Below are 24,520 nucleotides of genomic sequence, written 5' to 3' on the forward strand. Positions count from 1 at the left end.
CTGTTGAAAATGGTTAAATTCCATTTTGGCGTTTTGACGTCATGCGGGTTGACTAGTTATTATTATACATATGTATGCTAATTCTTTCCATATCATAGACTTAGCGAATTGTCTTGTTAATTATTTTCATATATTTCTCTGTTTACAGGTAAAATGGACAATTCAACATGAAGGAATTAAAGAGGTTATCTTTGAAGGCCACACATTATTTGTATTAAATTGTTGTCGCTGTGTCAGTTTAATCATCTAATTAGTAGAAAAACTATTTGCACTGTGCAAATTGACGTTTATCATAGCTGAGCCGAAGTTATAAAAGAAAGTGCAAGTGGCAGATGCAAGTATTTGCATAGTTGTGGAGAACTGTGAAATTGCAATCCATCACATTTCTTTTTTAAGGTCAAAGTGTTATATTATTTCAAGAGGTATTTATAGCTGAGTTTTAAAATGAAACATTAATTCATTAATATATGCATATGTAATAATATTTTATTAATTATACAGGAGGAGTGTTTTGAACACATACACTAAACACGTAGAATTGAGAGACGAAAACGTAGACATTAGAAATTCTGTATAAGACACAATGGACAAAAATATGATGTTGCCGAAGCGTTCACGCTTGGACGTGAAGGGTACATTTGCCAATGGACCGTTGCAGGCACGGCCATTGGTGGCGTTACTTGATGGTCGCGATTGTTCGATTGAAATGCCTATACTGAAAGACGTGGCCACAGTGGCCTTCTGTGACGCACAAAGTACATCAGAGATTCATGAAAAGGTTAATAGATAAATCCAATTAATTCGGTTTTTCTTCTAACATAGTGTTTACATTATAGGTTTTAAACGAAGCTGTTGGCGCACTAATGTGGCATACCATAATCCTTACAAAGGAGGATTTGGAAAAATTCAAAGCTTTACGTATCATAGTGCGGATTGGCAGTGGTACGGATAACATCGATGTGAAAGCAGCGGGCGAACTTGGCATTGCCGTCTGTAATGTACCCGGTTATGGCGTTGAAGAAGTCGCAGATACAACAATGTGCTTGATATTAAATTTGTATCGAAGGACCTATTGGCTGGCGAATATGGTGCGGGAAGGCAAAAAGTTTACCGGGCCTGAACAAGTGCGAGAAGCAGCGCACGTAAGCAGAAATTATTTAAGGAATACACAAATTGTGAATATTAACGTAATACGTATGTATGGTTGTGATTTAATTATTGCAGGGCTGCGCTAGGATTCGGGGAGATACCTTAGGTTTGGTAGGACTTGGCCGCATCGGTAGCGCCGTCGCCTTGCGAGCAAAAGCATTTGGCTTTAACGTTATATTTTACGATCCTTATCTTCCGGATGGTATCGATAAATCACTTGGCCTAACTCGCGTCTACACCCTACAAGATTTGCTATTTCAATCCGATTGCGTTTCGTTGCATTGCACACTCAACGAGCATAACCACCACTTAATCAATGAATTCACAATTAAACAGGTAATATGCATGAAAAAGGGTTCTAAACATTGATTTCAATATATCCTCTTGCAATTTTTAATAATTTTGGGAACAATAATAATTAAAATTTCATCCTTCTATTTGCACAGATGCGACCTGGTGCATTTTTGGTAAACACTGCACGAGGTGGGCTGGTCGATGACGAGACATTAGCTCTGGCTCTAAAACAAGGCAGAATAAGAGCTGCAGCTTTAGACGTGCACGAAAACGAGCCCTACAATGTATTCCAAGTAAGCGTTAATTTCTTTCAATTTAAGATTGATAAAAGCAGGATCTAGAAAAAGTTTGCTAACGAAATTGGCGAAAATTAAACTATAGTAAAAAAAACTAATAGCTTGTAGATTACTCTATGTTTTTGTTTCTACTTCTTAGTGCCGATTTCATGAACAAATTAAAGAATATCTTAAAATTTAAAGGATGCTTTATTTTGCTGATCAACTTCATAAAGCCACTTTAAAGATAGATAAAGGTGCCCATAAGAGGCTCTATATTTAAATACCCCAAAAAGAGGTCGCGTTTGTAAGAAAAAACTGTAATTTTCGTAGTTATAATAACATATTTATGACAATCAGCTGATGCAATTTGCCGAAATCAGCATTGTCAACTTATTTCCATTTAAATGAACCTTTTGTTATTATTCAATTGCCATTGTATTATGAAACACTTCTTGTTTAAAGTATATTTAATGACACTTTAACTAAAAGGAAACTTTTGCAAATTGAACTATAAGTGTTTAATTATGAAATTGGCCCTTATTCTGTTATAACAATTTATTTAATTTTCGCAATTTTTCGCCTTCAGGGAGCCCTTAAAGACGCTCCAAATCTTATATGTACACCACATGCAGCCTTCTTCAGCGATGCATCCGCAACTGAGTTGCGAGAAATGGCAGCAACGGAGATACGACGGGCAATAGTCGGCAATATTCCAGACGTCTTAAGGAATTGTGTGAATAAGGAATACTTCTTGCGAACACCGGCTGTAGCTGCTGCTGCTGCAGCTGCGGCAGTGTACTCAGAAGGTAAACTACAAATATTATCAAATCCAGAAAAGTGAAAGTAATATTTTTACCTAACCGTAACATTAATGAAAAACCAACAATACAAAAAAGCAAATAGAAGAGAAACATTGCAAATTAAAGTAAGCGCAAAAATTTAAATAAAGCAAGCAGGTTAAAATACAATTAAAATTAATAAAAACAACACAAACACAGAGTTAAAACGAATAATTGAGCAAAATGAAAGCTGCAACCTATAAACAGATACAGTATAACACTGAAAAAAAAGAAGCAAAGAAAACTAAGTAAACAAAAAAATAATAGTAGAAACTTAATAAGGACTATTTAAGAATCTAATTTAAAAGCGAATACTTATGCAAAAATAAGAATAATACCTTAGTGCATAGAACCCAATACCAACAACAAAGAAGTATAACAAGCAGCAAAACAATAAATGGTAGCGACAAAAAAGCAAAGCCGCGCAATGCATTTGATGAAGATTGATGTAAAGAAATTAACTTCTTTCAAATAAAATTTATTAGGTTTATAAAGGTGCAGCAGTAGCGGAAACAAACGCAGAGCATATCTGTTTCCATTTCCTTAATAATAATAAAAAAGTCATGCAGTTGTACAATACATGAGCTTGGTAATGTGTGTACATATGTACAATACATAGGTGTATTTATGTCCATACTCATTTACCCCCCTTCATTAGCATACGCCGTCTATATACATACATACGAATTAATGCATACATATATAAAGAAAAAAATTGGCGCGATAAAGGAGCAGTCAGGTTAAAGAGACAAGAATACTATTGAAGGCGGTTTGGTTAAGTGATAATTCAATTTGTAAAATTTTTGTGAGTGTTTGTGGCACGTAATTTTTTAATTGATGTCTTCTACATTTCAAATTACAGTCTTGCTATAGTGACTTTCTTAAGGTCATAAGGGAGTAAAAAACCTGGCACAACACACTTTTTACAAAGTATTTTCCTTTTATTTTTATCTTGTAACATCGAAAAAGACTGTAAATAAATATTCCGTAGGCGTGCGATGTTCTTAGCATATATTTCACAATATTTTTATTTTCATCTTGTGTGCTGTTGGCTTATCTCACACCTGTGGAGTTTTTAGAGTTTTTCGCATTTCATATATTATATACGTACATACATACATATGTTCTACTTTTCGTTTATTTTATGTTATACAGTTCATGTAAAAGCAAAAGATATAAACACTTAGATTAATTGACAGTTACCCATTACTCATCGCAAACGTTTTACAAAAAAAAATCGTTTTTTTTTTGTAAATACCACGCGGAAAAATGTATGCTCATTTTGTAAATTTAAGTGAGGAATTCTAGTGAATGCACGGATTTTAATCTTTTATCAATTGAATTGCATAGTTTACAAAAATACTCTAAAAGAAACTGGACAATGAAAGTATAATGCTGGAATATTAATACATACACGTATAATATAATAGCGGCTATTATTAAATCCATATACGAAAATGCCATTGCTAAATCCGAATGTCTACGAAAGTAAACTCGAAACGCACAGAGTATTGTTCTCGAAATCGTTCATAATAAAAGTTTTTGTGGATTTCTACGAGAAGTGTATGCCGTCGGTGCATAGTTGAAAAGCGCTAAACCTCAGAAACTGGATGTAAGCTGCGATAATGGTACAGTTGTTGTAAGAGCATGAAAATTCCCCCCAGAATTTTTGTGGAACATGCTTGCGTGGATTGGCGGTTGCGTAGACCCTTCTGTTTTTGGAACGCAATAATAGCAACAGCAAATATTTCTTATAGTGACGAATTGGTTTCAATTGGATATAATATTTGTGTAAATGTATATATAAAACAATATATATTTAGCTGCTGAACGCCGGTTAATAAATGCAAGTTTGTTGCGGTAAAAATAACTTATGGAGTTGAAATGCAATTGAACTTTATAATTTCCTGAGTTATCAACCAGTTAAATTATATTTTCTAAAGCCAACATTAATTTCGTGGAGAATGTTTGCACCCTAAATTTTTGCGCGAAATATGTATCATAAATATATATCTCGATTTTTCCTTTTCTTCATATACCATCTATAGCGAATAAATTCCTTGCAGTCTGTCCAAGCAAATTTATTATAATCTAGCCGACTCGGCAGAGTGTTCTCCTGCCTAAAAATGTGACGAAAAACAGTTAAGATGATTGTTTTAAATGTTTGTTGGCAAAATTTATTAACTGCTGCGGTGTTGTATGTGTTTTGGAATAGCTGGCATACGATTTTGTTGACAATGTTCTGTTTTGTGGAATATATTTTGTATTTAAATAAAGGTTTAGTGTTTATATAGTATGCATGTTTACCGTATGCATAATACTCATTTTGCAAGCGCCAATAATACTCGTGCATAGCTTCGCCGACTCACCCGTCATCTCTATTTGCAAAGGTTTGTTGATGATTGTGATGAGATGATATCAAGATTATTCAATTGCTTTAAATATTTATATTTTTTATGCCTTATGGTTAAAAATGCTTTTTGTTCACGAAAGGTAGTTGACTTGAAAATGTCCTGGGGAATTTGTGGAATCAAAACGTTTTAATACTTTGCCTTCTGAATAGTTGCTTCGAATTCATAAATTCAGTTGGGTAACCGAAAATGTCGGCGATATTTATAATGGATCGATTACGGATGGCAACCGAACTTCAGTTGCGTTGCCAGTGGCTGAAATAGTCATAAAGATGCAACTAGGAACTAAAAGCTGTCAACTGAATTGAATATATTGGCAGCTGCAATTTTGTGCAGAAAAATTTTGACTGCTGGTACTTCGAAATTCTAGTATCTTCATAGCACAAATTAGACGGTTTAAAACAGACGTTGATTTTATCAGCGGCTGATGATCTAGGAATGATGGAAAGTATCAGGTAAAAATCTTCGACCAATATTAAATATTGCGCAATCTACAGGAAGACTTTCCAGTTTAAAACTTTCAATCATTTTTTATGCTCCATCATAAATTTATCCTAAGAAGTTATTTAACATTACTGTTAAACTTTAGCCATCCCACAGAATACTACAACATAAAATTATGCAAAGATCCATTGTTTACTTAGCGCCAGATGTTTTTGAAACATCAAAGTGTGGCATTCGAATCAGCAAAATTTTTTTCGAGTTCACTCGGATTTAGTGATAGGAATTTTTTCGAATATTCAGATTCATAAATTTGCTATAAGGGATTCAGTATAGCCTTAATTGTTTTCCTTTCGATTACGATAAAATCATAGTGATGGCACTATTTTTAGTATTGTTGTATGTAATATTTATTTGTTAAACCGTGGTTTATTATTCAAAGGTGGAAAGTATCAACCATTTAGACAAGTTCAGTTCTTTCACAAGGTCAGTTCTTTCCTAATTTCGGATTTTATTTTCTACTTTTGTGTCTTTTCTGTTTTATGTGTTTTTAGTTGGGATAGTCTCTAGCAGCAAGTCTTAAAACGGACCAAAAATATACATATCGCTCATTTACAAATATTGACGTAAGTATTCAGAAATTAACGGCACCTCTTCTATGTTGTGTAAAAATATCATGGCTTCATTGATTACCAGTGTCTCACTAGAATAAAATATGTATTCATTTTTATTACGGGAGTACATAAGTATATGTAAATTCAAAACTTTAAAGTCGTTTTTCTCGAGTTTTGCTTTTTGCGGATACAACACCATTGAAGTAAATGGGCGATATGTAGATGTAATATTTTCTGCTAGCGATGAATACCTCTTTTTTAACGGTCCAGATGCAGACAAAACCTTTCCCTAACCAACCCTATGTTTTATCTTTGCTATCTAAACCATTGTAAAGAAATAACTAGAAATGATGACTAGTACTGAGAATATTAAAATGAAAAATATCGAGGGCATAATAGATTCGTTAACCGCTAAAAAGATGATGATAAGAAATAATCGTGGGTGTTAATGAATGTATACTCTAAGAGTGTGTCTTAGTAATAAACATAAAGCAAATGTATATGAACCATAGATGAGGATGAAAGCATTTTTATAAATTCACAAACATATAAGCATCTGGATAACTGTGCATATACACATTATAACTTAATATTTTATAATCCTCCTATGTACATTTTATATTTAATAAAATCAAAAATTTACTGACTTTCAGAAAACAAATAAAATTGTGTAATTGTTAGAACTATTTACTTACCTTATTTACTAAATCAACTGTTTAATGTATTTTGATCAATGCGAGAACATACACATACAAATACATTTACATATTTAAATTTGTATAAATATACTTATAAGCGGAACCTAGTAAGTACCATCCAAAATCGAAGTGTTTAATGCAAAAACAATGAAATTCTGCTCTATTAAATGATCTCATCATCCTTGTTTATTTTCGACATCCGAATTAACTGTTATATAATACTATTTTGGTGCATATCTATCGCATATGTATGTGAGTAATTCTGCAAACAGTTTTAATTGAATTTGCCTAGATTTGAATATTCTAAACAAAAATTGTAAAAGTTAGATACCGAATACTAAAACACCATAATGTGCAAACCTTAAGCAAGTTTGAAATGATAGGAAGTAATTGCGACCAAACCGTTTTTAGGTGTTAGGCAACAAATAAATCTGCAAAAAGGCACAATAAAAAAGAAAAACAATTTGAAGCGCAGGAATGTAAAATAAATACTAAAAAATAACTTTATTTTGCAACAAGAAGGAAGATGAGAAAAGAAAGCTATATAAATAACAATTTTAACATCTAAAATAACAAAATTAAAATATATTAAAAGAGAATAGATTATGTACATTTAAAATACTTTAAATTTAATAATACAATATTAATTTAGAGATACGATTATATAAAACAAAAATAAAGTAAAAAAGAAAAGCTATAAAAAAAAAAAAACAAAATCAATTTATAAGTTCAGAAAACAAGTTAGTTCATAGTTTAATGGATTAAACATAACAATATACCTACGAACAATGAAAGCATATTAGCACGCATGCTTGTCCGAGTGAAAAAATGCGCGTACGTTAAATTTTGTTTCCTTTAACGCAGCTGAGTAACGCCATATCAAGTGATCTACGAAAATTTCATTAACAATAAGTAACGAATTCTGAAAAAAAGTATATCATATGGGCGATTACAGCGAAAAGTCTACCGCGAAAAAATAAAAGTCCCATATAGAATTTATTTATAGGTCGATTTGGCTGTTTTTTAACCGACTTCAAAAAAAGGAGGAGCGTAGTAACCTAACGCCGGGTAACGTCACGTCAGATAAATTCAGCTGATCAAATATAAAGCAGAAAAGATTTCTACATTTAAAAATTTGGAAAATTAACCTTTAACATTTCCAATATTACTATAAAAACTTTTATAAAAATAGTCTTGTCCAATTTGCAGAGTTTTGCAAATTTTGTAATCGAACTCAAAATCCACTTCTGATTTTTGTTATGTCACGCCAGCGGGTATATTTACTAATATCTTTAAAGCGCTACTACCAACAGTTGTAATTTTTTTTTTACTGAATAAGGGGCCATTAAATTACTATACAAATCTAGACAAACCTTTTTAAAATCTTGACTTTAAATTTTTTTAACCGGCTTCAAAAAAAAGGGAAGGTTATCAATTTGTCGGAATATTTTTTTTATGTATATTATCGCATAACTTTGGACTTCATCAACCGATTTCTATCGGAAAGGTGATAGCTCAAGTGTGGTCCCATACTAATTTGGTTTAGATTGGATCATTGGATCATGAAGAAATTAACGGTATTCTTAAATTTGTGTATGCTGGCATACGAGTATTTGACAAAAATTTCTATATGAGCCATTCTTTTTTAAGTCGGGACGGATTTCGTAAAACAAAATTATGTCGTGTCTCCGATTCGCTTAAAATTTTTTTTGTGGGTTCTGCAATTGCCACGCCCATTTCTTCAAAAAGTTAAATTGTTAATAGCTAAGTTAGCTTTAGGATAATCTTGACCATCTTATATATAGAAATGGTAAACCCGTTTCTTTATCTTTAAAACGAGCGTTTAAGATGAAGTCTCTATGATGAGCAGAACCCGATAAATAACGATTTGACAGATCTATACTTCAAAGAAAAAAGCTAAACAAAAAATTCCTCGAACACGTGTAAGCTTACTTCATGTATAGAACCCATAAAAAAAAATTTGGAGCCATTCGAAAGTGTGACACCAAATTTGTTGCGTTTTTTCATACAAAAAATTTACTTTATATTATTATGCAGCATGTTGCTTCAGCTAGTGCCGTCCTAGAACCGACGCGACAACCGCATGCACAATGTAGATGCAAACTGATTGTACTATAATTCTGATGCATACCACATTTTTTCGAGAATAACGCAAAGTAAAATAAATTCAATTGGTTAGAATTCTATATATCATTGTAAAACCGACTAAATATTTACAACGATTTGATGTTGCTTTCGTATCGCGCTCGTAAAGAGAATTGTCCGTAACCTGAATAGATGTAGGAGTTATTAAAAAATGTTAATATGGCAAATAGAGCATAATATGTATTGAAATTTACAACGATATACATATTTTTTGGAAAACCCGGGACTTGGTCTAACTTTAGAGGGTCACTTGACATGGCTTTACCCAGTTGTATTTTGTCACTGCAGAAAAAACTTTGGAAAGTGTTTTAATTTATGGCTAATTAAAGCTAAATTTGCATATATACATATACAGAGAAATGGGCAAAAATGTTTATACTCATAGTTTTGCCACTTTCGGTGAATAATGGAAAGTAGTGTCCGAATCTTAACCTATCAATTTGCAGTTCTTTTCTTGAGGTGCGTACGCGCGAATATATTATTCGAACACCACAGTTTGTATTGTCCTTCCGTTAAGACAAATGTCCACTACAAATCTAAAATTCATAATTAAAGAAAAATAAACGAGCTGTTGAATTTGTTTTCCGCTTCAGCTGCTATGTAAGCATAATTTATGCTTAATTTAGTATACACTACAAAAGAGAATACATTTTAGTAGGCGTATTTTTTGCACAAAAGTTTACATAATGCTGCAGTCAGAAGTGAAGGCGGCGTTAACAGAGAGGTGGTGAATTGCCGGTCTTAGCAAATCTTAATTTATCTACATATTTCTACCGTTCAACAGAACTAAGTAGGCATAAGTGATTCATTTTGATAACTACTTTACTCACTAAAATGCGCTGTAAAGGATTTATTGTAAAGAATAAATATCATGCTCGGTGTCCGGCGACCGCCGATGATTTGCGTAAGATTCGCCCGCCACCAGCCAACTGCGCTCCACCACCACAAGCACTACTGCAATAATCACCACATCTACATTTAATTGCAACGGAATATGTATACTGAGCACTCCCACATAAAAAAAAAAAAAAAAAATAATTAAAAGAGAAGGAATTATACTACATTATATTATAAGTATATGAGACACATAAAATTATAAGTTTAAATAAGGATGAGTACAGATTGAAGAAAAAGAAACAACAGATGAAATGATCATAATGATGACAATGATGCAAATGAAAGAGAAATGAATAGAAAACTGTTATTTTGTATTGTATAAATATTTTTAATAACTGTGAAAGCTAAATAAAATTAAACTTTTCCAGAGAAAAAAACAAAACAAAAATAAACTAAATTCTAAAAACAAACGCGGTGAACTCTTTTTCTTTAACCACATATAGTTAGAATTTTTTTTTATACAAGCACAATAATATAAAGTTTTTTTGCCTGAACTGTTTTCGGATTTTGTTCTTATAAACCTTTTAGAAATCGCTTTCAGCTAGTAGGTTTTCTAAGAATCTTTGAAATTTACTGGGATGATGGAATCATAAAGTGAGAGCAAAATTATGTATATTTAAATACAAATACAGTAATTGTACAAAATTTGTGTATGAATTTATCAAAATTTATTTAACGAAATAAATACATTTACAATTCTAATTTTATTTGTAAAAAAAATATACGATATTGATATGCTGCTAATGAAAGTCAGTAAATGTATTAAGAACAAATAGCAAAACATACAGGTTAATATTATACACACACAATTATATTGGTTAATGAAACAACAGTAGCAACGGCTCTAAATGCAATTCAAGAAAAGTGGAGTTTCAGCATTGTAGCACAACACGACAAATTTCTTTCTCACTCACTTATACATAGTTTGTTTTGTGCAGCATACGTTTCCATCATTCCCACAAATTTCAAAAAAAAAGCATTTATAATATTTATGAAAATGAGTTTTCATCTTTCTATGTGTGTTGTGGCCTGTATGTATGTTTATGTTTAAAGATTTATGCTTGCAAAAACATATTCCATCCGTAATGTAGGTATTTAGCTCAGTTTTGTATGTTTATTAAAACTTACATATTTACTGTCCGATTCTGTACGCTTAGTAAATAAAATTTTAGTTCTTATAATTTTTTTAACGCTTATAAAAAATTGAAGTTCTACTTACATAAATATTAAAAATATTTTGTCAACAATTTATGCAAAAGTATTCTTCAGGTGTTAGAACCCATGTCTGGCTTAACCACAATCGATGATATCAACTTCAATCTATTTCGCTTTTGAAAGTAGAATTAATATCAGCAACGACTTTACTAATTAGAGGGGATTCTAATTCTGGAATTCCTTTTTTTTTACAAGTTGAAAATAGAGGGTTTGGAATATCGGTCCTCGAAAACTTTTTTTTTTAATTTATCAAAATTACAAATTGAAATTCTTTTAGAAATCTTTGAATTATGTGTTCGCATATGTACTTTGGATAAACGGGATTGTAACAGCATACAAATTTCCCAAAGAGTTTTTGGGCAGTGCTGCTAGAGCGATACTTCTTGACCAGATATAAATTTGGGCCGTTCCGGTTACATAGACCTGACTTTAATGGTAGCCTTCTCAACTTTATTAGACATCGTCCTTGTTTCTGCGCCTTATAAAGGTGCGGTCAGGATGAGAGTTTTGAGAGAGGTGAGAGAGGGCTCTGCTTTTCAATTGTCCTGGTAATTTATTTATTTCATACGGGACGCCAAATTTCTGTATTTCTTTCAATGTCCTGTGCGACAATGTCCCGTATTCGGTGTTCGGTATTTCGACGCCTTAACAGCTCATTAAAACGACATGCCTATGGACCAGTTTTAAGTGATATTGATATATGATCGTGCGAAGTTTCAGCAAAATTTCAAAATTTTTAATCACAATCTCTAGAAAAAAATTTGGTTTGCAATTTTGTAGCTCATTAAAATTTAGTATAATAAAATACAAGTGCAGGGTGTTGCTTCCATATCAAAAAATTGTCGGACATATTTTGTATGAAAAAATGCGTAACACCGTCAACAAAAAAAAAAAAAATCCCAAAAATTAACGGTAAGTCCTAGCTTCAAACTTTCACTTTATTATAATAAAATTTAACGATTTTTTAAACAAATTTTGCGGGGTAAAAATCTCGAGAAAAATATCCTACAAATTTGTGATGTTACTATAAGGATGTTGTTTCAGGGCTAATGCATCTAGGACAGTGATGCACAACGGAGCAGGGCTGCCAACTTGCCTCAAACAGCTGCCATTTTTGGCCCTATTTTACATCAAATGGCCCTCAATTTTCAAAAGTAGTAATACTTCAGCACTTTTGTTTTGTAAACGTGGTTCTTATTTTATTGCTTAATCGGAAGGATTAAAAAGGATGACACCATTTTTGGCACTTTTATTTTTCTATTTGGCATATTTTGGCACTTTTTATCCCCAATGTGGCACCACATAGCTAAGGATAGTTGGCAGCCCTGCACCGGAGCCGTATGGGTTTGTTGCACACAACATGTCGCCACCGCTACTTTGAGCAGCTCAGCCGGTATACCGTTGGCTACGAGGGACTTGTTGGTTTTAAGCCGCCTTAGTGCTATTCTCACTTCGTCTTGGTCATCAAACGCTCCACCTGGGTCGCCATTAAAAAGCGTTGAAAAGTGTTCCCTGCATATCTCAAGTGAACATCTGTTACCAGATTTCATTCTTCATCTTTGCAGGAGCTGGCCCCGGTCTAAAAACTTTATTTTCTGGTAGAATTTTCGAGCCGTATTCTTGTCTGACAGCATCTCAAGCGGCCCTATGCTGAATATCGTCAACGTCATCGTCGCCGTCATCGTCGATCAGTAATATGGTTGACGATGGCCGTGTCGTCACTTTTACTGACGACGATATTCAGCATAGGGCCGATGCTCATCGCACTCACGCCTTTCTGCCTCAAGTTTCTTTCTTTTAAAAAGACTTCTCATCTCAAAGTATCGTTCAACTGCCGCTCGCATAGCTATTGAGTGCAGGGTGGCTTTGTATGCTGCGTATTTATCTGCAGCATCCACACGCACTCTTCGTCATACCAGTTGTTCCTGCGTGGGTGGTGGAGTCCAAACACCCCTTTCCGCTGCCGCACGAAGAGATTGGGAGATGGATTTCCATTGCTCATTTATACATATCCGGTCGATGAAGAGAGGCGAAATCGATCAGCCTCTCTCTGTTGTCGGAGGTGTTGTCCTTCTCCTCCGTCGGGGCGTGCGAACAAATGACGCCGAGGTTGTAGAATTTACAGCATCATTGCGAGTGTCGTGTCGAATGCAAGTCGTTTTTCGAGAGTCGAGTCGTATCAAAGAGAGCATGGCATTGCCTAAAAATTCATTTCGACTGGTGTATTAAAATGGGAAAACATGATAGCACTGGATAGTTTTCGACAGTTTTCGTCGTATACTTATTTCAGCACGACAATAGGCTATGCCAATGCCAATGTTGTCGAGTCGTGCATTTTAGTCTAATTTACGACGTACGCAATGAGGCTGTTAGCTTTGGTCGTGGCGCCCAACGACATATACCACGCTAAATTTGTGCTATGTCTGATGGCAGCTGGAGTATATTTTACACGCTGCCTGTTACATGCACCGTGCCCCGTCCATCACGACATATACCAAAACATTTACTTGTGCGGATTGCACGTTATGTAAAATTTTCCCAGGAATTGATTGTACCGTGCAGTCCGGGCACACTTGCTTGATAACCACTGCGCCGAATAAAATTATCCGCTAGACGTAATGAAATGTTTTAAACCAGTTGTCCGATTTTCAAAAACAGAAGTATTTTATTTTTAGAATTAACAACAAAATCACATAAAGTGGTGCTCGTATATAGGCAAGGGCTATTATTATTAATAAAAGGTTTTAATTTGTAGCAAAGGTCCTTGGCTACACTTTTGTTACCTTCGTTTCCCTTTAAAGCCAAGGTAAAGCCAAAACAAAGTGAATACGTAAGCGAACGTTAAGCGTAAGAATGAAAAATATCTCGTCAGTAACCACTGTTGATTGTCATCGACCTCAGAAATGAGCTGGTTTTTTTTTACCACAAGTACAGGCACGGATATCCTTCGACATTTCGTAACATTTTTGATTTCAGGTTTTCAGCGGTATTTTCACGAGAATCGGCTGAATGAAATTCTTGTCCTGGAAGATGATAAAAATCTGCTAAGTTGTGCTTCTCGTTGACCATTATGGAGCACAGGAATCTCGCAAAAAATTTGTTACAGCAATTTTTCTCAGAGATCGAAAATAACCCTCTCCACTTATTTTTTATTGTGTTTCTCACTGGCACGAAACACAAATATCTCAAGCAAAGAGTGTTTCTCACCGTGCCAAATCTCTATGTATGCTCTTTTTTGTGTTTTCTGCTGTGGGTTATTTATAAACTGCTTAAATTGTCATTTATTTATAACACAGAAGAAAGCGTGCACACTCATAACATGATACACTGAAAATAAGCAATTTTATTATATTTTATTTTATTGTATTAAATTTTTATTTCGTACATATACATATACCAGTATAAGCAGGATTAAATTTTGGTAAAGGTGCTATTATATTTTAGTATATTTTGAGTTAGGTTAAGCCAAAAAATTAATCTAACACCTATTTTTTCTCTCCCAGCGATAAGTGTCGGAGACCAACAGCAACGGAAATTATATGCAAAGAACCCTTTCCCACTGAGCGAGAGCACACATCTACAAAAAATAAACCACATGTTCTCTGTTGTGGGTTATTTTCAATCTCTGATTTTTCTTTAAACTTTTTATCTTGTCCTTCAATTTAATTTGAATACATATTTCAGTGTTACAGTACGGCAGACAAATTTATTTTAGGCAATCCTTAACTGAAATAATCAGCCTCATTTCGTAACTCGTAAATTATACTACATAAATTGTACAATTGAAATAAGAAGACGACGAAATTCCTCGAAATCTATCCAGTGCTGCCAAGTTTCCTTCTTGGAGACCATTAAATATTCAGAAACAGTTGATTTCGAATCATGAAAGGTACGTTTACGTACAATGTCAACTAGGAGTGACATTTTTACATATCAGTTTGTAGAGAGGTTTTCGTTGCATTTGAAGTTCGAAATCGCCAAAATCGCGTAACCTCACTCCAGTTGATATTGACACAATAAAATAACATTTCCCTTCCACTACAGTCTGGTCTACGTAACCAAAACGACCCAGATTTATATCTGGTCAAGGACGGTCACTCCAGCATTATTCCCCAAAAACTTTTTGCGGAATTTAAATGCTGCTACAAACGAAAAACATTTCAAAACAAGTACACTCAACTCCAAGCTGACATTGTAAACGATTCCAAATGGATTCAGTGTTAGCAACTTTTTTATATTCGTTGCGCTCGTTAAAAATCATAGATTCCCTATTTATAACCGACTTAAAAAAGTAGGAAGTTATCTATGCGTCATACATATATACATATTTTTTGTACATACATATATATTTGTTCGCGCATAACTTTTTTGTTTGAATATTCTTTTTGCGTTGGGTTAAGGACAACCCTACATTGGACCGCTTTAAATTGTACCCAAATCGATCAAGTTTAATATTTATTAATTTTTTTATTTATTTTTTTTGAAAATTACATTTGATGATCCATCTTAATGATAACAATAATGATCATTATCATTAATGATTAATATTGATGATAATGATGAAGATATTTTTAATAACCATTACATTAGTGAAATAAAAAAAAATTAGAAAACAAGTAATTTTTAAGCAAAAAAACAGAACCGACTTCAATTCTCATATAAAAATTTAAGAGCACCTTTAATCCAATGATCGGATCTAAACCAAATTAGTATGGGACCACCTTTCCTTTAAAAAAAGAATCTGTAGAACCCGGAACTTACGTATTAAACATCGCTTTCTCATCTTTCTGTAAACTAACCTTACATAATAAGCAGAGTTGTTTTTTTCTCGTTTACAAATATTTTCGACAATATGCTCAGTTAGAGCTAAAGAAATAATTCAACGAAGTTGGCAAACATCGGTAAAGCACTTATCCGAGATACACTTTGCTTTAGCAAAAACCATAAAAATCGCACTTTAAAATTTTATACAGAATTTCGAAAAATTCCACAAATCCTTATCTAAATTTCAAGCTTCTACCCAAAATGTTTATTAAATTAACAGCCTTATAAAATTTGAGTAAAATAAGTGCAAGTTTTGAGCGGCTGGAAAATCGCTTGATTTTTAGTATATAATATTTCTTTTTGTTGACGGTGTTTTGCACCTTTTTTCCAATATGCAAAAAAAAAATAAAAAAGTCAACGCCTGTTTTCCTAAATTTCCCTATTTATTTAAATTATATTAAATTCTGGTTAAATGCTCGAAATTTAGATAAAAATTGGTGGAATTTTTCTAAACTCTGTATAAAGTTTGAAAGTGTTGTTTATATGGTTTTTGTTAAAGCATGGACCATATTTTTATAAAAAAAAAATTGTAGCTTGAAAAATGTTGTAAATATTAAAAACAAAACACCATTCATCCACTTTTGACCGCCAGTGTAGGTAAGTTGTTTTAACTTGTGAAACTTGCAAATTGTTACTTTTTTGGATAGCTTGCTCTATAATAAGAGCGAATGATGTGAAATTCGAAGAAATTTAGTTATTGTAACTTTCCCTCGAGAGTTATTATCTTTTAGTATGTATAACTAAATTTTGCTCTAAGGCTATGTGTCAAACGGTAACTTTTTTCTCCGTGGTGTGACGGAACTGAATTTTTTTTTGTGCCAAATGCAAAGTAAAATTTTGATAGGTGAAAAACCAAACAATTGTTAACCCGAAAGCTCTATTTTTGTGTGTTGCTGAAATTGTTAAAATTTATATTTATTTTATAATTTGCAAGTAACGTACGCTTTTTTAGCTTCCATTTTGATTTTACCTTTTTTATTATTATTGAACCTGTCAAGTTCGTATTCACCACGCCAAATGACAAATTTTTAGTTCGATCCGTCAACATTTCCTCAATTGACACAGTCCCTAGGTAGACTTTACCAGTTACACATTTTCAGTGTAGATACTCACTATGTAGGCTTTGATAAATTGAAATCCAAAACAAGTTTTAAATATTGTGATTTCCTTATGGATACGTACCTACATATGTATGTAAATAGTTTTGTGCTAGGACATTGGTGTATATAACTTCGAACATTTGAAATGCAGTATGCAAGTGTGTCCGTGTGTATGAATGCATTATAAAACTATTAAATTAAACTCTTCAATATACATTTTCTGTCACTGGAGGGACTTGCGTTAGGTTACAGAAATTTAGAAATAGAATAGACTTGATTTTATATATTTTTTTTTATTGCGAAAAATTTTGAAATTCCAATAACTGGTATCAAAAAATGCGAAGCAGCGTTAGATAGTAAATATAAAATTGTAGTTAAAACTGAAGCAAACATTCATATATTAATGATGTAACTATGCTATGTGCTAAAAATATATACAAACAAACAGGACTAAATGGCGGATATTATTCAGCGGGCGGACTGCAACAGGCCCACAGCACTACACACGATGTACCGCACAGTGCAGCTGGCAGCTCACTAGTCGCTCCACCACCGCCATCGGTAGTAAATCCGTCGCCAGTTCCTACGGTGCCGCCGGTGCATATACCGCCGCAAGTTGGATTACCACATGGACTTGTGAGTAGTAAATCGGTAGGTATAGATATTTATTGCTGTTGTTGTTGTTGTTGTTGTTGTTGTTGTTGTTGTTATTGGTGTTCATTGTTAATGTTGTTTGCTGCAATTTTAGTTGCTGCTAGCGTTGTTTTGATTTACAAACATACATATGTACATACTAACGTATGTACGTCTGTATATTGTTGGTTATATCTGCGTCCAAACGATCGTAAATAAGTCTCATTACTTTATGTTTTTATCATTTACACATTTTTCCATGTTTAATTTTTCTGTTATGATGTCCTTGTTGTTTTTAGGAATTTGTGAATTTAAAATTTATTGTATGTACATACATACATATATGTATATCGCTTATTTACTTAATTAGTGTCATAATCCCAAAACTGCAAATATTGAGTTAAGTATGTAGAAATTACCGCTACCTTTTCTATGTTGTGTAAAAATTTCATAGCTGTATAGATTACAAGTATCTCACTAGAACAAAATATTTATTAAATTTTACCATGGGAGTATATTGTCGGTTCAAGTACAAAACCGCATATCAACAAAATGCAAAACCGCATATGTGAGGTAGCATAAATTATTTTCTAGGGAGTAAAAACATTCATATATAAAAACGTTCTCTTATTTATAAAGCAATCGCATTTCTGGCTGGTATATTTCAGGACGAATGGATAATACTTGAGCTTATTTGAGCAAATCCAATTTTTGGCAAAAAATATCAGTTACGCGGTTTTGCAGAACGACGATACGCGGTTTTGTACTTTATAAGGACGATATTTATTTATTTATTTATTTATTTTAGTCTACAGAAAAATGTTTTCTTACAGACAGTTGAGATAAAAAGATTTAGAATATTTAAGTATGTGTGATACATTACAGAGTGAGATAATTATAAATATTAACTTGTAAAGATAACAATGATATTCAATAGCAATTTGGTAGCTGGCGAGGCCTTGTCTCCAGTCTACTTTTGTATGCGGCGGGCGGAAAGACCTAGTTTCCGCTCCGCCCTGTTTACAGGCCGTTGATCATGGTCGGAAAGGCCGAGCTTCCGATCCATGTTCCCGTAGTCGTTACTTTGTAAGTGAGGCAGGCGGAAAGTCCTAGTTTCCGCTCCACGCTATAGACGAACTGTTGGGCGAGGTCGGAAAGGCCGAGTTTCCGATCCCTGCTCCTATTGTCCTACGCGGTCGCGGAAATATACGAAGCCGTAAATTCAAAACCTTTAAAGCTGTTTTTTCGAGTTATCCCTTTTTGAGTTATGACACGATTGAAGTAAATGAGCGATATGTAGTATATTAAATTGGAAGGTAAATTGATGACTACACTTTAACGAAGTGCCGTTAGCTACATAGCTTGAACCGTTGATGTTGGTTTGGTTCTTGTTTGATCGAGAATCGATGGGTTAGTTTCTTTGTTGAAGAATTGTTTGTTCTGTATGTATGTATGTATGTATGTATGCATTATAAAATTGTATTGTATTATAAATGCAATTAAATGTATGTACATTAGGCTGGGTCGGGAAAAAATGTTTGTAATAATCCTTCCTAGTTGGAAAGCTGACTTGGAGAGGATTTTGACGGCATATAAATTGTTGCTTTGCCAAACTCGAGATTTGCAACCAGATCTAAAAGTGTTCATATTGTTGTAAAGTCTTATGCATACATACACTTGTGGTTTGGCTATTTTTGGCAATTTTTTTTTGTTGTTTATTTACATAACCAGCATCACATATGTAAATCCAAAGCTCAAACTTCGTACAAGAATTATTAAAATTCAACAAACTTTTCTAGAAGTATGTAATTGCCGAGCATACTCTATATGGAGGACTGGGCGACGCCAACTGCGCAGTACCCTTGTGGTAGCGTCGCCTGTTCGTACACCCGAGATTGAAGGCGAAAATGAAATGTTATTTAGCGTAATGAATTTTATACGATTCATTAGGAAACAGTGATTAATTTGCGCTTAATTTTCGCCTTCAATTTCGTGTTTACGATTACGCGACGTTATCCCGAGGGTACTGCACAGTCGTCGTCGCCCAGACCTGTTTATATGGAAGAAAATGTACAACACCGTCAGCCAAAATAATTAGGAAAAGTCAAAGCGATCTCCTAGTGTCTTGAAATTTGCACATCAATGCACTACAAAAATTTAATGGGCTCTAAAACTGCATACCTATTTCTTTTTAATTCTGAATGAAATATAATATATATATATATAGTATAATGTAATATAATATAATATTAAGTTTGCTGAATTATAATTTTTGTACGAAATTTGAAATTTAGATTTATGTGGTTATGGAACGTGCTACTAGACTTTTATAAACAAAATAATAAACATTAAATAGACAAAAAACAAGTAATGTTTAACAAAAAAACAAAACCGAATTTATTTCTCATATACAAATTTAAGAGTACCGTTAATTTCTTTATGAAAATAGCCAAAACTGGTCAAATAGTCCCTTAACTTAATCAGTTGACTAGGACGTGCCAAGGGTGAAAAATTTAATGGCGTCAAAACACTTTCTTCAAACTATGTATGTATGTGTGTAGGAGGGGTTATAACAAATTGTGTTCGTTTGTATTGGGTTTTTGCTAGCGTACAACTACTAAGGGCCGTTTTCTGAAGTAACCTTTAACTTTAAAGCTCACTTTATATTTAAAAGTTGGGTTAAAAATAAAACTATGTCTAAAGCTATGTCTAAAAGCATTTGTATTATCGGTTTTTGACGTAAATGTATGCCCGTTCCATTATTTCTTAAGGAAAAAGTGAGACAGCAGGCTGTAAAATATCATATGCCAAAACTCCTCGGATACTACTATTCACGCACACACGAAATAATAACAATTTATTTCTTGACCGTTTACTTAAAGGGTCCGTACTTAACCCTATACATTGAAATAAGCAAAATAGGCATGCTCGTCAAAATTAAGCTTGGAAACCCTGAACAAGCAATTCCAAGCAAAAGCTTAAACTTTTCGGCCCTTATCATTATTAATTAATTATAATTAGATATAAAAAGTAATCATGATTATTTGCCAGACAAATAGGAAATAGTCACCAAAAATTAAAAACTGATCTTATTTTTCTTTATATACTACGTACGTTAACTGTATGTACAGCAGCGAACAAGATAATAGATTTCGTAGAAACAGTTTGAGTAAGCATTTTGGTAGCCCATTCAATTTTAGTATAGTGTTGCGCATTTTCTTCCATACAAAAATAATTTTTGTTCATGCGTTATACGGAAGAAGAGTCAGATACTTTTTAAAACGACAATATTATGATATACATGAGCTAGACAATGATAAGTAGAGAAACCAAAAACGCATTTTACGGGGTTGAGTGCAATATCAAACATACATATTTTGCAACATTAGTTTTTTTTTTACATTTTCGGGCAAATGAGCGTAAGTACGGAATGTTCTCACAAAAGTGCATAACCTGCCCAAAACCACGGGAACACATAAAACCTATTTTCGCACTTTCGGGCGCCCGCGGGTTAGCAAAAGAACAGACTAATTATCGGAAAGAAACGAACACCAGTATGACATACACACGGATACTCAGCGTCTTGGAACATATTTTTGCAAGGTTATGAGGGTTTTTATAACTGTTGTGGCAGGTCAAGAACGTTTTAATTGTTTCTTTTTTTCATACTTAAGCTTAATCGCATGGATTCGGGACGACCAAGCTTTTTAATATATACATACATAAATCAGATGTAAATGCGAACTCAGAATTAAGGCTGTGGTTAATAAGATAGTATCTAGCAAAATACGAAGTGATATTGTTCGCAACTTGTGCTTATTTATTTATTTTTAATAAATTTCATTTAAAATATATCTGGATCTACAACGGAAACCACACTAATAAAAGTTTTAAAGCTTGCACAAAAGAAAATTTTCGTGTAGTTTTGTAGCCCATACAATTTGATTTCAGTTTCAAGTCCTTAAAAATTGCCGTTGAATTTTTAGAATTTTTTGTCCAGAGTGTTGCGCATCTTCTTCCGTATTAAACTAGATTTTGTTCATACGATATATGGAAGAAATTACATGCAGATGCCCATTGAAGCAGTTAGAACGCTTCATAAACTTCCTTATGATGGCATTATCACCACCTTCTTCTGACCTCCCAATGGAACTTCTGTAATTTGTTTGAACCTGTTTTTTGGTTTGTCTACATTATGTTTTTTTTTTTTTATCTACTTCATTAAATTCTCTTAATGCACAAGGACTTTGACCTAAACAAAGGTCAAATATACAAGGTTCATTTTTTCGCCATCTTTCTTCAAATATTAGTTGAACTTCGGTTCTTAAAAAAAAAAAAATATGAAAATATTAGATGGAATAGAAGTAGAGGGTATGTATGTATGTATTGCAACTGGAATATGAAATGTCGTTGAAACTCTACGCCACTAATCTACATATGCACATAGATCACTGCATTAAATAATTTTCTTCTCTTCTATTAATGTCCTTTATCGTCATGCATTGTTTTGGTATATTTGCATTGTACTTTCATATATTTATATCGATAGATTTTTTTTTTTACCTGAAATCATTAGCACTTGAATATGTACCTATAATATTTCTTTCTTTTTCTCCATCTATTTGCAGCCCCTGAATGCACCAGACCCTAATAACCATCTTTCCTCTGCTTCAAACAAACCAGAGCCATCAGAGGTCCAATAGTTCAAAAGCGCCAACAATTAGGAGAGGACTCATTAAGCAAGCATTGTGAAAGAAAAAAAACCTTATAAATAAATAAAAGTCAATAGTGAATTATTGGAACCGTAAATTGACCTGAAGATAAAAAATACGCGCATAGAACCAAAACTCAATCCCATACAAATTCCTGTAATAGTTTTTCCGATCTTATATTTTAACGACGCCGATCAGCAGCAAAGCGAAGATGTAATTCAATATTTAAACAAAAAAAAACAGCGATTTTAGAATAAAGAACACATCTAAGAAACGTTTATACATACAAATGTAATAAACAAGGAGCTACTCGTCGATGCGTCGCCGTTGTCAATCATCATGAACATATTGACCTACACTTAGCACTTAGTACAGATACAGGCAGCATATTAATGTAGTTACTTAGTTTAAATGAGAAAAAAAGAAACAAGTAAAAAAAAAACAGCGAAAAACAATGACTTATTCAACAGCATCCGTCAGAGTATTTGGTTAAAACTTTAAATCTTAAACAAGTATTTGCTTATGTATATAAGTAAATCAAGTATTTCTTAATAGGAATATAAACACGCTTATTCGTTCATTAATATTTACATTGTTCAAATAAAAAACGTAATTGGTTTCAGAGTATTGAACAAAATATAAACTTTTTAAGAATTATGCCCATTACAAAATTTTTAGTTGAGAAATTATAGAAAATTTCTACCATAATGCGTCTTGTGTATTTTTGCAATTAATTAATGTAAATCTGTTAAATATTTTTGTTTTACATTATTTTAAAGCCCGCTTTTGCAGTCTCTTTTTTCATTTTTTTTCAACTGGAATTTAACTGCCGCTCATATTTAAACGCTTTATAGGTATTTCAAACAGAGTTCAGCGATTAGGCAATTCAATAATTAGTGAGCACTTTAAGGCATTTTTAGTTTACAACTACAAATTTTGAACTATAGGCAGCGAAATTTAATGTTTAATACGCATAAAGCAGTGGGTTTTTGTAGTGAGTTACCAGTAAAATTCGCTCATCGTAAATACATACCTATATATGTGTTTAACATTTTTAAATCTATAACTCTTCAAGTCGTTCACAATAGTATAACAGAAGTTTTAAGCTCACTTTTGTTGAACTTTTTTTAATTTTTTAGCAGTACAGTTTAACATTTGGGAAATTGCAAGGAACAAACATGCGTACATATTTACACAGATATGCATAAATGTGCATCTTCAAATTGAAGTTAAAAATAAAATAAAAATAAAAACATTATTTATCATAATTTAGTTTGAGTTCTAAGATGTCAGTCTGCGTTCCTGTCAATTCTATTGCGAATCACGCTGTGAAACCGCCAAAAGGCTGTTAAAGCGATGTTGAGATTATTTTGATGTAATCAAGATTCAATAATTTGAGCCTTCCTAATAATTACATTTATTTACGCAATTTCAAGAAAACTCTCTAAAAAAATGCAATATAAACTAAATAAATCTAAAGAAGTAGAGTTAAATACATAATAATTTCCGTTAAATTGTCTTGTGAGTTACTATAACTATTGGCCTATTTTCCTTATAATTTACTTATTCACATGTATATGACTATAAATGGCATATACGCATTGTTGATTTTTTTTCTGTTCGACTTCTCTAAACTTGGAAAATTCCTTTTGCAAAATGAGATCCACAAAGCAGTAAGGATTGTTCTACTCTGGTATTGTATCTATAAATAGATGTAATTTTAAGTACGCATACATAAAAAACAAAAACAAATGAAAACAAAAAAACACCATTCATGCACAGGAACATACACCCATACCTAAAAACATCATTGTTTAATTTGATTTTCAAATATGAATGAATTATTGTACGAGCGTAAGTCACCTTAATGCTATAAAATTATGAACATAATTGTTTTTTTTTTTTGGTAAATTTCTATGTTTAAAATACAATTTAAATTTTAAACTCAAAAATCAATTTAAAAATTCTGGTAGTATTAAGGTATTGATAAAAATAAACTACAAATAAAAATGCTAAAAATCAAAATTTTTAAATGTGTTAACTGTCTTCAGTATACATAGATGCGTAAGTACGTACAATCAAGGTCAAAAGTATGAATAACGTGCCACTTCTTTATTTATATTTTCCATGCCAAATTTTTCGTATTTTTTTTATAAAAATATAGTTGATTCAACAGGGAAAGCAGAATCCGTGTTTTTTTTTTTGTCAATTTCATATAGAACTCGGGGAAAATTCGAGTAACACCAAAA

The 24,520-nt window shown here is 32.8% G+C and overlaps 1 protein-coding gene across 4 annotated transcripts in view; it reads left to right on the forward strand.

Moving 5' to 3' along the window:
- Positions 1 to 23,675, forward strand: part of LOC118737811 (C-terminal-binding protein) — a 57,361-nt gene extending 33,686 nt beyond the window's left edge. For 3 of the 4 annotated variants that reach the window (XM_036468581.1, XM_036468579.1, XM_036468580.1), the window contains 8 exons: positions 149 to 422; positions 502 to 778; positions 837 to 1,142; positions 1,225 to 1,485; positions 1,596 to 1,736; positions 2,308 to 2,527; positions 17,375 to 17,577; positions 22,188 to 23,675. In XM_036468581.1, the coding sequence (XP_036324474.1) occupies positions 584 to 778; positions 837 to 1,142; positions 1,225 to 1,485; positions 1,596 to 1,736; positions 2,308 to 2,527; positions 17,375 to 17,577; positions 22,188 to 22,262 (1,401 nt within the window). In that variant the 5' untranslated portion in view covers positions 149 to 422; positions 502 to 583 and the 3' untranslated portion in view covers positions 22,263 to 23,675. The remainder of the gene's footprint in view (positions 1 to 148; positions 423 to 501; positions 779 to 836; positions 1,143 to 1,224; positions 1,486 to 1,595; positions 1,737 to 2,307; positions 2,528 to 17,374; positions 17,578 to 22,187) is intronic. The other variant, XM_036468582.1, reaches the window with a different exon arrangement.
- Positions 23,676 to 24,520: the final 845 nt, after the last annotated feature.

The sequence above is a fragment of the Rhagoletis pomonella genome, unplaced genomic scaffold (assembly GCF_013731165.1).
Source record: "Rhagoletis pomonella isolate Grant_MI unplaced genomic scaffold, Rhpom_1.0 Rhpom_scaffold_00004, whole genome shotgun sequence".
NCBI lineage: Eukaryota > Metazoa > Arthropoda > Insecta > Diptera > Tephritidae > Rhagoletis > Rhagoletis pomonella.